General features: G+C 40.6%; 1 protein-coding gene across 1 annotated transcript in view; it reads left to right on the top strand.

Annotated features, from left to right (window-relative positions):
* tep1 (telomerase-associated protein 1) overlaps positions 1-16,026 on the top strand; it is a gene marked incomplete at its 3' end in the record, with an annotated part of 58,800 nt that extends 42,774 nt beyond the window's left edge. The window contains exons 13-21 of the mRNA XM_034165385.1: positions 1,763-2,027; positions 2,120-2,272; positions 2,508-2,576; positions 6,498-6,619; positions 6,817-6,879; positions 6,985-7,128; positions 15,332-15,623; positions 15,708-15,829; positions 15,913-16,026. Of these exons, the coding sequence (XP_034021276.1) occupies positions 1,763-2,027; positions 2,120-2,272; positions 2,508-2,576; positions 6,498-6,619; positions 6,817-6,879; positions 6,985-7,128; positions 15,332-15,623; positions 15,708-15,829; positions 15,913-16,026 (1,344 nt within the window). The remainder of the gene's footprint in view (positions 1-1,762; positions 2,028-2,119; positions 2,273-2,507; positions 2,577-6,497; positions 6,620-6,816; positions 6,880-6,984; positions 7,129-15,331; positions 15,624-15,707; positions 15,830-15,912) is intronic.
* Between the last annotated feature and the right edge of the window lie 255 nt (positions 16,027-16,281).

The following is a 16,281-nucleotide window of genomic DNA, read 5'->3' as shown; positions in this document are numbered from 1 at the left end:
AGCAGTCTCTTGATGAAAAGCATAAATTACATTTTTGTAGGATAATGTTCATTTGCAATTGTCCTCATGTGGATTCTCTTTGTTGTTTAGATGACAGTGACTCTCTGGTGCAAGGGATTATGGGATATCTCAATAGGGGGAATAATGAGACAGATTTAACTCCATAGGAAGTTATCTTTGAGTTACATCCACAGAATGTCTTGTAAATGACGCCAGAGGTGTTATCAGGTTACAAAAATAGCATTTTCAGTTTTGGAAGGTTTAATTTCTTGCTAGCTTGTACATAATATCCCAGAAACAAAGCAGTTAGCAAGTTGCTAAACCAGGAAGTGACATCACTATGCTATCCACTGTAAAATGTCTTATACAGTGAGGAAAATAAGTATTTGAACACCCTGCAGTTTTGCAAGTTCTCCCACTTAGAAATCATGGAGCGGTCTGAAGTTTTCAGCTTAGGTGCATGTCCACTGTGAGAGACAAAAAATTTTATATAATTTAATGGTATGTTACTGCTGCAAATAAGTATTTGAACACCTGTGAAAATCAATGTTAATATTTTGTACAGTAGCCTTTGTTTGCAATTACAGAGGTCAAATGTTTCCTGTAGTTTTTCACCACGTTTTCACACAATGCAGCAGGGATTTTGGTCCACTCCTCCATACAGATCTTCTCAAGATCTTTCAGGTTTGGAGTTTCAGCTCCCCTCCAAAGATTTTCTATTAAGTTCAGGTCTGGAGACTGGCTAGGTCACTCCAGGACCTTGAAATGCTTCTTACGGAGCCCCTCCTTAGTTGCCCTGGCTGTGTGTTTGGGGTCATTGTCATGCTGAAGACCCAGCCATGACCCATCTTCAATGTTCTTACTGAGGGAAGGAGGTTGTCTGCCAAAATCTCACCACACATGACCCCTTCCATCCTCCCTTCAATACGGTGCAGTCGTCCTGTCCCCTTTGCAGAAGAGCACCCCCAGAGTATGATGTTTCCACCGCCATGCTTCACGGTTGGGATGGTTTTCTTGGGGTTGTTCTCATCCTCTAAACATGGTAAGAGGAGTTGATTCCAAAAAGCTCTATTCTGGTCTCATCTGACCACATGACCTTCTCCCATGCCTCCTCTGGATCATCCAGATGGTCACTGGTGAACTTCAAATGGGCCTGGACATGTGCTGGCTTGAGCAGGGGGACCTTGCTGCCCTGCAGGATTTTAAACCATGACAGCATCATGTGTTACTAATATAATCTTTGTGACTGTGGTCCCAGTTCTCTTCAGGTCAGAATGTGAATTTTGAATGAGAATTTAAACAGAATGTGACTTTTAATCCTCTTAAAATAGGTCAAGGTTAGCCATCTTTGACCTTGTCCAAAATCTGTGTCCCAAGAATGTTCCCTGTGAATTTGACAGTAACAGGACTGGACTCATGCTGAGCACGGATGGACGAAAAGCCTTGAAAATAGCTGATGGCCATATTTTGGCCTCGGATAAAAATGTATTTCAAAGACCTGGTGTGTTTGTCTGGATGTCCAGTGCTGGAGAAGGTCAAGGTGATGCCCATGCTTCACCTGGTTACAGCAGATAAAAGAAGAGGTGATAATGGATGCTTACTTTAGAGAGGTGGGGTTGGGCTGGTTTGTCTCCTTGGGTGGTTGCCATCCAGGACTGAAGGTGCTTCCATAGTGTCATGGATGTGCCCAGACCTGACTGTGCAGAACATGTACTGCGTATATGGACAGTAGCCTTTTTATTTTTTTTAAATCTGTGTCCAGTCAGAGGAACTTCACTGTTGAGCTGTTGGATCGTTACCGCAAAGCTCTGGACACGGCCATCCAGATCTCCTGTCGCTACAACATTCCTCCTCTCCCTGGAAGGACTCTGATCCTAGTCTCTGCCAGGATGACACATGACGCAGACTGGTCTAAGAAACAAGACTTCTGCCTCCCTCAAGACTCCGAGGAGGAGAGCGAAGAGACAGAAGATCAAGAGGGTGATGGGGGGAGGAAGAAGAAGGAAAAGGACTCTCTGACTCCTTCTGTAAGGACTGCTTTTATGTTCTGGAATACAAAGGAAGGCTGAAGTACGAGGTGCCTGCGTTTTTAACAGTCTTCATGGTGTTCTTCTCTCAGCTGACAGAGATGGCGGTCTTGCTCTCTCTGATGATCAGAAGCCGCTCTGAGGATGGTCTTCTCTACTTGTATGACTGGTGTTGCTGTGAACAAGTGAACCTGAAGTCTGATGTCCTTCTGGAAAATGTCAAGACTGTGATGAAGCACATTGAGGTGCAGTGCTTTTGTTTAAATATATCTGCATTCTTTTGGTTGTATATTGTCATGATGCCATGTCTTAATATTTTTTTATTTTGACCTATGCAATTCTCATTTATTCATTTTTTTTTTTTTTTTTTTTTTTTTTTTGTCTGTGTGATTTCTATGGCTATTTTGTGCAGTGCTTTGTATGCACAACTGAAAATGCTACAAAAATGTTTTTGTTTTTTTTTTTCCCACCCCCCAACAGACACTTGTAAGTGGATCTACTGAGAATGAAGACAACTCCCTCTCCAGACTGTTAACCAAAAAAAACAAGGTTTGTTCATGTGTGTCGCTTCATTATCAGCCATTTTTCTGAATTTGATTTCAGTTTATTCAATCAAAATGACAGTTCTGGGACTTTACTAAAATAAATACAGTACTGTGCAAATGTTTTAGGCACATTTTATGCACCATAAAAGCATTAATATTATGACAACCTGATAAATATTCATAAATAAAGGAAATGTGTGATGAATTTCAACTTTGATCATGGTTATGAAAATTGGGTTCTATTTCCATGTGATTTTTAAGTCACACCTGTATATAAATCATAGGACCTGAAAAACGCAACTTGAAGTCGAGTAATTTTGTTTTAAAATCATTTTAATATTACACAATCATTTGCAGCTGTTTGTGTGCTATTCTACTGACCAGTATACTTAAAAGAAATTATTATTGTGGAAGAAAAGAAATTATATATAGCTCAGATATATTCACTTTTATTGGAACTGATTTTTGTATTGACATGCCCATTAAAAAGGGGGCGGGGCATCAAACACTACTTTCAGAACTCTGGGATGCCTAAAACCTTTGCACAGTACTGTATGTGTCTATATTATGGCTGTCAAAATAATGTATTATTTTACATTGATTAATTACAGCACCTATGAGTGTTTTTATTTATTTGAGTCAATTAATTTGCACTTTAATCCTCTTTTGTTTTGGCGTCACTGACTTGGTCTGTAAAGTGTTTTTGGGACCAATAACTGGTTCAGTTGTCTGTGCCTTTGGATCAGGGGTAGGCAACCTGTTCCAGAAAGAGCCATGAGGGTGCAGGTTTTCTTTGCAGCCACTGACTCCACCAGGTGATTTTACTGATTAATATCACTTTGAGCAGATGGAATCAGTTAATCAGTGAAATCACCTGGTGGAGTCAGTGGCTGCAAAGAAAACCTGCACCCTCATGGCTCTTTCTGGAACAGGTTGCCTACCCCTGCTTTGGATACTTTTTTCTTTTTCTTTGTTGCTGTTTAAACAACAGCATCAGACCGTTTTGTTTTTTAATCTTCCCAAGGAAAAATAACGCTGTTAGCACATCTATAGTGCGCGGATTAGCTTTAAATACTTTTCATACCAAAGTAGCTTTCTGAAGTAACTGTCACTGTTAAACCTCAAATATGGAAGTTTTTGCGTTTACCGACGTTCACACGTACTGCTTTAACTGTCATTAGCTAACAGCCCCACGACGCTCTGGCAGCTTTAAAAATGTTTGAATCATGATGTTCATCCAGAGTTTAATGTTCAATGGACCCATTTAAAAATGAAATGTCTTTGATTATTAAAGGGGTCACATTATGCCAAATCAGTCTTTTACATTTTCATGTTTGATATTTAATGTTCGTCTCCAAAGTCACACAATTCTGAGTGTTTCACACACATTTGGTTGATTTTTAAGAAGAATTTATGATTGACACAACTCTGACATGTAACAAAAAATAACCCAGATGCTCTAATCTTCCCTCAGATTATTAAAAGGCCCCAACCACACACACCATCTTAATTTAAGTGAAATAATAATAAAAAAATACAGTTTGTAGTGCAGCAATAAATCATGCTCAGTATGTTCATCTCCCCCCCTCAGCCCCAACCAGTTCCAGCAGAAGACTGCCCCTCCCTGAGCCTGGTTCTGCTGGAGGTTTCTTGATGTTAAAAGGGAGTTTTCCTTCCCACTGTCGCCAAGTGCTTGCTCACAGGGGGTCGTTTTGACCGTTGGGGTTTTTCTGTAATTATTGTATGGCTTTTGCCTTACAATATAAAGCGCCTTGGGGCGACTGTTTGTTGTGATTTGGCGCTATATAAATAAAATTGATTTGATTTAATGTTCATGATGCCCCATTTCAAATTCATTGACTGCACTATTTTTACTTTTTTGAAAAATATTTTTGTAATTTTTTGTTTGTCATGTTTCAGAATTTGAGGCTTGATACGTTTAAAAAAAAATTATACATGCAGTTAATTTGATACATGCAATTTGATTAACTTAACTTAATATGAGTAACTTAATTTTTTAAATTGCCTGACATATGTATGTATGTATGTATGTATATGTGTGTATTTGAACACCCTGCGGTTTTGCAAGTTCTCCCACTTAGAAATCATGGAGGGGTCTGAAATTTTCATCTTAGGTGCATGTCCACTGTGAGAGACATAATCTAAAAAAAAAATCCGGAAATCACAATATATGATTTTTTTTTAAATAATTTATTTGTATGTTACTGCTGCAAATAAGTATTTGAACACCTACCAACCAGCAAGAATTCTGTCTCTCACAGACCTGTTAATTTTTCTTTAAGAAGCCCTCTTATTCTGCACTCTTTACCTGTATTAATTGCACCTGTTTGAACTTGTTACCTGTATAAAAGACACCTGTTCACACACTCAATCAATCACACTCCAACCTTTCCACCATAGCCAAGACCAAAGAGCTGTCTAAGGACACCAGGGACAAAACTGTAGACCTGCACAAGGCTGGGATGGACTACAGGACAACAGGCAAGCAGCTTGGTAGAAGACAACAACTGTTATGATTATTTATTAGAAAGTGGAAGAAACACAAGATGACTGTCGGTCTCCCTCGGTCTGGGATTCCATGCAAGATCTCACTTTGTGGGGTAAGGATGATTCTGAGAAAGCTCAGAACTACACAGGAGGTACACAGGACCTGGTCGATGACCTGAAGAGAGCTGGGACCACAGTCACAAAGATTACATTAGTAACACATGATGCTGTCATGGTTTAAAATCCTGCAGGGCAGCAAGGTCCCCTTGCTCAAGCCAGCACATGTCCAGGCCCATTTGAAGTTCACCAGTGACCATCTGGATGATCCAGAGGAGGCATGGGAGAAGGTCATGTGGTCAGATGAGACCAGAATAGAGCTTTTTGGAATCAACTCCACTTACCATGTTTAGAGGATGAGAACAACCCCAAGAAAACCATCCCAACCGTGAAGCATGGGGGTGGAAACATCATACTCTGGGGGTGCTCTTCTGCAAAGGGTACAGGACGACTGCACCGTATTGAAGGGAGGATGGATGGGGTCATGTATTGCGAGATTTTGGCAAACAACCTCCTTCCCTCAGTAAGAGCATTGAAGATGGGTCATGGCTGGGTCTTCAGCATGACAATGACCCCAAACACACAGCCAGGGCAACTAAGGAGGGGCTCCGTAAGAAGCATCTCAAGGTCCTGGAGTGGCCTGGCCAGTCTCCAGACCTGAACTCAATAGAAAATCTTTGGAGGGAGCTGAAACTCCAAACCTGAAAGATTTGGAGAAGATCTGTATGGAGGAGTGGACCAAAATCTCTGCTGCAGTGTGTGAAAACTTGGTGAAAAACTACAGGAAACATTTGACCTCTGTAATTGCAAACAAAGGCTACTGTACCAAATATTAACATTGATTTTCAGGTGTTCAAATACTTATTTGCAGCAGTAACATACAAATAAATTATTAAAAAATCATACATTGTGATTTCTGGATTATTTTTTTTTTAGATTATGTCTCTCACAGTGGACATGGACCTAAGATGAAAATTTCAGACCCCTCCATGATTTCTAAGTGGGAGAACTTGCAAAACCGCAGGGTGTTCAAATACTTATTTTCCTCACTGTATATATATGTGTGTGTGTGTGTGTGTATATATATATATATTTAATGTGTGTGTAAATAAATAAGCATTTTATAATGTTATGTTGTCCTATTTGTGTATTTATTAAAAAGAGGATTACTGCATTTTAGAGTTGATTAAATAAACAGTTTCATCCATCATTCAAACACTGTCTGGAGTCCACCCAGTGTCTGTGAATGAATGTTGGGCTGTGGACCTGGTGCATTTTGCGTCTTTGATTGGACATCAGGTTGATGTGTTGACACACTGTCTCCTTCTGATCAAAGGCCGTCTTTGCTTTTCTTTCTCAGGTGGACAACATCATCGTGCTGTCTGACTCCTGGATTAATTCTCAAGTTCAGTGGGGCATCAATAACTACGTGAAGAACATCAACAATAAAGTCTTCATCATGAAAGTCTTCACATCACAATAGTAATTTTTTTTCTTTTTCATATTTCTCTTTGAAAACAGATTTGTGGGTTTTAAAGTTTTGAGTCATATTCTCACCAGAAGAGAAGGGAATGGTGACTAACCTGTAAAAATGCCACAAACTCAAGTTTTACTGGCTCATCTTCTCAATCGGTTTCTGCTTGTGTCCTCAATATGTTAATTACTTTGACTTGATGCAGTGCCAACGACAAAACGGACAAGAACTGTACGGTGGTGAAAAGTTTGAGTGAACAGCTGCTCAGGTAAAAACACAAGTTACTGGTTTGGACCGTGCAAATGGAAGAAATGTCCTTTCCAGATGCACATTGACACAAAGTTTTAACAGCTGGTGTTTAATTTCTGACCAGGTTTGTGGCTGAGCGGGGATCATCCAGGCTTCTGGACCACGTGGAGCATTTGGATAAGATATACAACATTCCACCACCAGAGGGAGGCAAATGTCCTGAAACCACAAGCAGCATTCTCTCACTTCCAGCCAGCCCTAAATTAAGGTATGTCCCCAGGGACAGACAAAGCTGTCTCAGCGAGATGCCATGTGCATAGCTTATGGTTTGGATCTTTTCAAGGTAGTCAAGGCCCTTTGCATCACCTTCCCCACACAGATAAACCACTTTAGCCTCCTTCTGCGTGAGTTTCAGACCTCTGTGTCACGGTGATGCATCCAGAACCTCACAATGGATCAGGAAACATTCAGTGAAATGAGCTGGTTTTCCATTAACATGATGACCCTGGTGGAGCCTTAATGTGAGAAATTTGAAACCTTTGATATTCCAGGCTGGTAGCAGAATGTCCTCAACTGTCTCATAGAAGATTTCAGCTACATTAGCTGTTCTTGTGTTGATGGTAATGGATGTTTTCCATGCTGGTGGTAGTTGTAGGCAGTGGTGAGCACGGATAACAAAAAATTAACTTTGATAACAGATAATCAGATAACTGAAAAGTTATCTTCGATAAAGTTAAAACAATAAACCATCCAAAAATGTATTGGAAATGACAGATAACCGATAAAATCCAGTATTGTCTCTGGTACACTTGCAACTACTAACAAGCTGATTTTGAGTTTTAACACCACATCACTTTTGGAAGCATCAAAAGCAACAACAGACCCATACAATGAGTCAGCACTTCTGTCTTTGAGCATCCTGCCCCCTGCTGGAAGCTTCTGTTTACTACACAGCTTCCAGCACAGAAGCAACTGAGAGGAACTGCAAAGCTCAACTCTACTCAATCACAACACTGCCATCAGGCTGAGGTCTTGGAAAATAAAGCAATGCTGAGTTATGGTTTGGTGTATAAATAAAATGAATACTGATAGAATAACTCCATTAATGTCAATTCTGTCATTTGTGCAAAGTTAAAATATAAGGTATATCTTTTAATGTTGAATAATGCACTAATTCTGAGGTTTTGTAACAAACACAGACAGATGGCATTCTGGGTAAAATGTGTCTCTGCTCACACTGATTGGATGATTCATTCTGTGCAAACCAACACGTTAATGTGATGTGTGTCATGTGTGCTGGTGTTTACAGATAAATGTCCTTTTGTAAAATATACCATTTTTTTATTTGTAAATACAGGCATTTTAAAAAAAAGCCAAGTTGTAATTAGATAACCATCTCATATAACTGGTGTCAAAATAAATAGAACACTGCCATTCACCCTATTGATGTATCCCATAATCCCTTGCGTGCCAGAGAGTCGCTGCAGTCGACAACAACATATAGAGAATCAACACGATGAAAGTTGTAAATTAATATTATACTACAAAAATGTATCTCTTTTATGCTTTTCATCACATTAATAGACTGCTGCATGATACCCTGAAAACTTGCTCTAACAATTATAACAAATAATCCGCGTCTGCTATGTTTAATCTGCGTGGAATTTAATAAACGCAAACCGAATTTCACACACATATATATATATATATATATATATATATATATATATATATATATATATATATATATATATATATATATATATGGAACAAAGAGGACAAACAGTGTTGTAAAGAACAATAATCAAGTCGTTAAAGAGCAAACTTCACTTTCCCCCAGAACGACATGATCAGGAAGCGATTGTAGCTCACAGCAGCTCCCATTGGAAAATAATGGAGAGACAGACTGTGATTCTCACATGTTTACATAAAATAAACACAATAACAATGTCTAGAAACCCAGAGAATATATTCATAAGAGTTTTAGGCACAATATAAAAATAGTTTTATTTTGCGATGTTAATGGTGTTGTCCGTGTGCAGCCCGATCAGAGCGTATCAATGCAGTTCTCAATGTTTTTTTGTTGTTGTTGCTTTTTTTTTTTAAACTTTGTCTCCCATTGAGAGTTTTTGTAAATTAAGTTTGAAAGAAAAAAAAAAGCTTCTGTTTACATTTTGCTTCTGGAAACACAAGTCCGACATGTGGTTTTTGAACGTACAATGAAAATGTCAGCCCAGCTTCAGTTTGAATACTGCCATGAACACTACTGGCCAGTAGATGGCAGTAGAGACCTTGAAAACTTGCAAACACAAAATTCCAGATAATCTGTGTTGCTACTTACTTGCTACGTTTAAGATACGTGGATTTTAATAAAAACAAACAATAAAAATGTCTATAAACTCAGAGAATATATTCACATGAGTTTTAGGCACCAGACTGTTGTCCTGATCAGTGTGTCTGAAATGCATTTCTCCTGTCGTGAACGTAGTGAGATTACCCTACCCATAATGCACCTGGACACATCATGTCCCCCACTAAAACCTTAAAAATCAGCGCATTACTTTAAAACGTATATCTGATATTTTCACTTTATAGAACTTCAGAAGTGATGTTAATTTAAATAAGTTGTCCGAAATACGTTAAATGTATGCCTCTGGATGACTCGGGTGATATTGGCCGCGTGTCAGTATGGGGTTAGAAAAATTTTTTTTTTTTTTTTTGGTGAACAATTCTCCCTTACCTGCAGAGGATAGAGCGGTTTCTTCTAAAAACAGCTCTCCTCTTTTTGCAGAGGGTAGAACTATACATCTGTTCATTTTTGTTTACCACGTTAACGGTCTAAAAGTTATCAGACAAAAATTTATCGGAAGATAATTAATCAATCAATCAACTTTTTTCTTATATAGCGCCAAATCACAACAAACAGTTGCCCCAAGGCGCTTTATATTGTAAGGCAAGGCCATACAATAATTACGTAAAAACCCCAATGGTCAAAACGACCCCCTGTGAGCAAGCACTTGGCGACAGTGGGAAGGAAAAACTCCCTTTTAACAGGAAGAAACCTCCAGCAGAACCAGGCTCAGGGAGGGGCAGTCTTCTGCTGGGACTGGTTGGGGCTGAGGGAGAGAACCAGGAAAAAGACATGCTGTGGAGGGGAGCAGAGATCAATCACTAATGATTAAATGCAGAGTGGTGCATACAGAGCAAAAAGAGAAGGAAACACTCTGCTGGGAATCCCCCAGCAGTCTAAGTCTATAGCAGCATAACTAAGGGATGGTTCAGGGTCACCCGATCCAGCCCTAACTATAAGCCCTTAGCAAAAAGGAAAGTTTTAAGCCTAATCTTAAAAGTAGAGAGGGTGTCTGTCTCCGTGATCCGATTTGGGAGCTGGTTCCACAGGAGAGGAGCCTGAAAGCTGAAGGCTCTGCCTCCCATTCTACTCTTACAAACCCTAGGAACTACAAGTAAGCCTGCAGTCTGAGAGCGAAGCGCTCTATTGGGGTGATATGGTACTATGAGGTCCCTAAGATAAGATGGGACCTGATTATTCAAAACCTTATAAGTAAGAAGAAGAATTTTAAATTCTATTCTAGAATTAACAGGAAGCCAGTGAAGAGAGGCCAGTATGGGTGAGATATGCTCTCTCCTTCTAGTCCCCGTCAGTACTCTAGCTGCAGCATTTTGAATTAACTGAAGGCTTTTTAGGGAACTTTTAGGACAACCTGATAATAATGAATTACAATAGTCCAGCCTAGAGGAAATAAATGCATGAATTAGTTTTTCAGCATCACTCTGAGACAAGATCTTTCTAATTTTAGAGATATTGCGTAAATGCAAAAAAGCAGTCTTACATATTTGTTTAATATGCGCTTTGAATGACATATCCTGATCAAAAATGACTCCAAGATTTCTCACAGTATTACTAGAGGTCAGGGTAATGCCATCCAGAGTAAGGATCTGGTTAGACACCATGTTTCTAAGATTTGTGGGGCCAAGTACAATAACTTCAGTTTTATCTGAGTTTAAAAGCAGGAAATTAGAGGTCATCCATGTCCTTATGTCTGTAAGACAATCCTGCAGTTTAGCTAATTGGTGTGTGTCCTCTGGCTTCATGGATAGATAAAGCTGGGTATCATCTGCGTAACAATGAAAATTTAACCAATGCCATCTAATAATACTGCCTAAGGGAAGCATGTATAAAGTGAATAAAATTGGTCCTAGCACAGAACCTTGTGGAACTCCATAATTAACCTTAGTCTGTGAAGAAGATTCCCCATTTACATGAACAAATTGTAATCTATTAGATAAATATGATTCAAACCACCGCAGCGCAGTGCCTTTAATACCTATGGCATGCTCTAATCTCTGTAATAAAATTTTATGGTCAACAGTATCAAAAGCAGCACTGAGGTCTAACAGAACAAGCACAGAGGTGAGTCCACTGTCTGAGGCCATAAGAAGATCATTTGTAACCTTCACTAATGCTGTCAATCAGCCCAGTGAAGGCGTTTAGCGTAAGGGTCCACTTCTAAGACACTTTAAATGTTCCCGGTTCAAGGCCACCCTTGCCCAGTTCTCCATGTAATGTGGTTGTTAGGAAGGGCATCAGGTGTAAAATGTGTGCAAAATCAACATGCAGATCTGCTGTGGTGACTCTGATAGTGGAGCAGATGATTACAATTTTACAGCAAAACTGTGCAAATGCTGATACAAGCACCAAATTTGGTATGATGATTCCCAAAGTAGTACTTACCAAATCTGGTCCTCTGACCACTTGAAAATTCAAGATGGTGGCCATTTTCCAAGATGGCCTACCGAAAATTACTTTTTGTATTGGAATGCTCTAACCACAGTGGATCTGTGTCACAGCATCAGTGAAATCAGATGGTGCCTCATTTCACAATGGCCACCAATGGCCCCCCCCCATGCAAAACGGATTTGTATGATCTTGGTGTCAAAATTGTAAGTTTAATTTCATGCATGCTAGATTTTATATATGAAATATGGCCAACAGTTTGACACTCTTTTTGGCATAAATTACTATTTGTCCATGTTACCTGCAGATATTAAAATGACAACACAATATGTTCAACACTTTACACCTTTTTAATGCAGTAGTTTCAAAAAATGAACTATTTCAAAAAGTACTGGGTGGAAACCATTAATACTAAATTTAATAAACTTCACACTAATAAAAATAAGAAGAACTCTATTAATCCCAAAAGACATTGTTTTGCCAGAGTGCCGAAACGGTAAACATTGCTGCAGCTTCTTTTTTTTTCTTTACAATGAGAACAGTGAGTATGACATGCTTATGCAAAATGACTGAAGACACTTGTAGAAGATGTTGACAGTATTGCACAGAGCTCTGAGTAACTGAAAAGCTCTGATCATTACGTATTCATCCTGCAGAAGGGGGAGGAGTTATACAGTCTGATTGCCACAGGCAGGAAGGAGCTCCTGTGGCGTTCTGTGATGCACCTTGGTCTTTTGCTGAAGGTGCTCTGACAGGACATCAGTGTGGCATGCAGGGGATGGGAGGTGTTGTCATGGATGGTGAGCAGTTTCCTCAACATCCTCCTCTCTGACACCTCCACCACAGACTCCAGTTCCACCCCCAGGACAGAGCCAGCTCTCCTAATGAGCTTGTTCATGTCAGCTTCCTTCAGCTTGCTGCCCCAAAGCACTACAGTGTAGAAGATGAAGCCAGAGACCACTGAGTAATAAAACATCTACAACATATTTTTGCAGACATTGAAAGATCTGAACCCCCTGAGGAAGTACAGTCAGCTCTGACCTTCCTCATACACAGCATTTGTGTTTACAGTCCAGTTCAGTTTGTTGTCTGTGTGGACACCCAGGTACTTTTAGTAGTCCACAATGTCCACTTCAGTTCTCTTAATGGTAACGGGGTTTGGACGAGTCTTTGTCACCTTATGAAGTCCACCATCAGCTCCTTCATCTTAGATATGTTGAGCTGCAGGTCGTTGAGTCCACACCACTCCGCAAACCTGTCCACCACACTCCTGTCTGTACTCAGCCTCCTGGTCACTGCAGATGCAGCCCACAATGGTTGAGTTGTCCAATAACTTTTGCAGGTGGCAGGACTGTGACCAGAACCTGAAGTCTGAAGTGTAGAGTGTGAACAGAAAGGGAGACAGGACCGTCCCCTGTGGTGCCCCCATGCTGCTCTTGTAATGTCTCAAAGCCTCACATACTGTGGGCGGCCTGTGAGGTAGTTGGTAATCCAGGTCAGCTGGTGTTGAACGCACTGGAGAAGTCAGAACATGACACTCACTGCCGCCTGCCTCCTCCAGGAACATAAGCAAAATAAAACTTAACAAATACTATAAATGGCAAATAAAATATAACTAAATAGAATTTCACACAATATAATTTTAATTAATTAAAAGCATTTCTATGAAAAAGTTGTTTTTATGACAGGTCATTTTGGGCGGCCATCTTGGGAAAATGGTTGCTGTCTTGAATTCTGAAGTGGCCAATCAACCAAATATGGTGAATAACATCACACGAATCACCATGCTGAATTAGGCGCTCATACTGCCAGATGACTGATTCCCCCCCATCATCTTCTCCACTGTGAGTGAGAACAAGGGAGAAGCTGAAGGGACTTATTTTTAGTACAACCCCAATTCCAGTGAAGTTGGGATGTTGTGTAAAATGTAAATAAAAACAGAATACAATGATTTTCAAATCCTCTTTAACTTATATTCAACTGAATACACCACAAACACAAGATATTTAATGTTCAAACTGATAAACTTTGTTTTTGTGCAAATATTTGCTCATTTTGAAATGGATGCCTGCAATACAGTTCAAAAAAAGTTGGGACAGGACAACAAAAGACTGGGAAAGTTGATGAATGCTCAAAAGAACACCTAATTGGAAACAGGTGAGTGTGTATGAAAGGAGCATCACCAAAAGTCTCAGCCGCTCACAAGCAAAGATGGGGCGAGGATCATTACTTTGTGAACAAGTGCATGAAAAAATAGTCCAACAGTTTAAGAACAATGTTTCTCAATGTTCAATTGTAAGGAATTTAGGGATTCCATCATCTACAGTCGATATCTGGAGAACTTTCTACACGTAACCGGCAAGGCCGAAAACCAACATTGAATGCCCGTGACCTTCGATCCCTTAGGCGGCACTGCATTAAAAATCAACATCATTGTGTAAAGGATCTTACCGCGTGGGCTCAGGAACACTTCAGAAAACCATTGTCAGTTGGCACAGTTTGTCGCTACATTTACAAGTGCAAGTTAAAACTCTACCATGCAAAGTGAAAGTCAAACATCAACAACATCCAGAAACGCTGCCACCTTCTTTGGGCCCGAGATCATTTGAAATGGACAGACGCAAAGTGGAAAAGTGTGCTGTGGTCTGATGAGTCCACATTTCAAATTGTTTTTGGAAATCATGGACGTCATGTCCGCGGGCAAAAGAGGAAAAAGACCATCCAGATTCTTATCGGCGCAAAGTTCAAAAGTCAGCATCTGTGATGGTATGGGGGTGTGTTAGTGCCCATGGCATGGACAACTTACACATCTGTGATGGCACCATCAATGCTGAAAGGTACATCCAGGTTTTGGAGCAACACATGCTGCCATCCAAGCAACGTCTTTTTCAGGGACGTCCCTGCTTATTTCAGCAAGACAATGCCAAGCCACATTCTGCACGTGTTACAACAGCATGGCTTCGTAGTAAGAGTGCGGTGCGGGTACTAGACTGGCCTGCCTGCAGTCCAGACCTGTCGCCCATTGAAAATGTGTGGCACATTATGATGCGCAAAATATGACAACGGAGACCCCGAACTGTTGAACTGAAGTCGTACATCAAGCAAGAATGGGAAAGAATTCCACCTACAAAGCTTCAACAATTAGTGTCCTCAGTTTCCAAACGCTTATTGAGTGTTGTTAGAAGGAAAGGTGATGTAACACAGTGGGAAACATACCACTGTCCCAGCTTTTTTGAAACGTGTTGCAGGCATCCATTTCAAAATGAGCAAATATTTGCACAGACATTTTACACAACGTCCCAACTTCATTGGAATTGGGGGTGTAGAATTCAACATCAGTCTGACTTGCTATTTGTAATAATTAAACGTGTGTGAACCATGGTGACTTTAAAGCAAAGTTTGTTTTGTGATGGACATATTTGTTTTTATTAAGGCATTGAGAGTGGTCACACACACACATTGTTGGAAAAGGCCCGTTGTTGTTATAATGAGTGGGACTTTGGAATGTGGCCATTTTTACCCAAGAACAGTGCAGTTAGTTGATTTACACGACCAGTCAAAAGTTGGAACATATGTTACCCTAATGTGCCAAGTTTCCCTGTTCTTGAAACAATCTTGCAGCCACCTGGAGTATGTCCCAAATGTCTCCTCCATACACATAATTACCTTTTTCTCCCAGTACTTTAACACCTTCTTCTGGTCCCTCTGTCTTCAGCTGGAGAGGTGTGCGCGTGTTCATATCCTCCACCTTCAGAGACATGCACACTGAACGTGACGTTTTGGTCCGGAGTGTCTTCCCGGAGCTCCGGCGGCGTGCTATGCAACACTGCATCTACCTGCAGGAGGTGGACCTGCGCTGGGGTGTGATTGAAGAGGAGTCCAACCGGGCCACCGAGCTGTGTCTGTCAGAGGTGTGTCGCAGCCAGATGCTGATCGGAATCCTGGGAGAGCGGTACGGCCTCGTGCCGTCCAAACTGGACCTGCCTGACCTGCCACAGTACCACTGGGTATGAAAGAAGTGGGTTCTGAATAGAAAGCCAATACTAAAAACAGCTTTTGGAAATAATGGTGACATTTTTGCTTGTGCACAGGTGAAATCGGCACCGGCAGACCTGTCCGTCACAGAGCTGGAGATCCGACAGTTCCAGGCTCTGTACCCGGATACAATGCAGGAAAGGATGTTCTTTTACTTCAGAGATCCAAACTTTATAGAGTAATGGGCTCCAGTCCTCACTCATATTCACACCTTCACGATCGTAACGTTTTTGTGATATATCCATGTGTGTGTTGTCTCAGGTCAGTTCCGGGTCCGTGGAGGTTGCACTTTTCCCCTGAGTCACATGAAGCGGAGTCAAAAATGGCAGATTTGAAGCGCAGGATCTTGGCCAGTAATGCCAAGGTCACTCAAAAGTAAGTCACCTCAGATGAAGATATTACAAAAGTTGATTCAGCGTTCAGAATTCAGTCTGAGATGAAAGTTGGAATGGGAAAGTAGGATCAGGAATTTTTGGGAAACACCCGACTTCACTGACTGAGAATTCTGAAACCGCTGTCCTGACGGCGCTTTACGTTACACCCTGTTACAGACTTATGTACGTGGAATAGGCATGTGAAGATGAATCGATACGAATCGGTATCTAGATACAAACATGTGCGATGTGAGTG

The sequence above is a fragment of the Thalassophryne amazonica genome, unplaced genomic scaffold (assembly GCF_902500255.1).
Source record: "Thalassophryne amazonica unplaced genomic scaffold, fThaAma1.1, whole genome shotgun sequence".
Classification (NCBI taxonomy): Eukaryota; Metazoa; Chordata; class Actinopteri; order Batrachoidiformes; family Batrachoididae; genus Thalassophryne; species Thalassophryne amazonica.
Note: the sequence above shows the minus strand (reverse complement) of the source record. Positions and strands in the feature narration are given on the sequence as shown.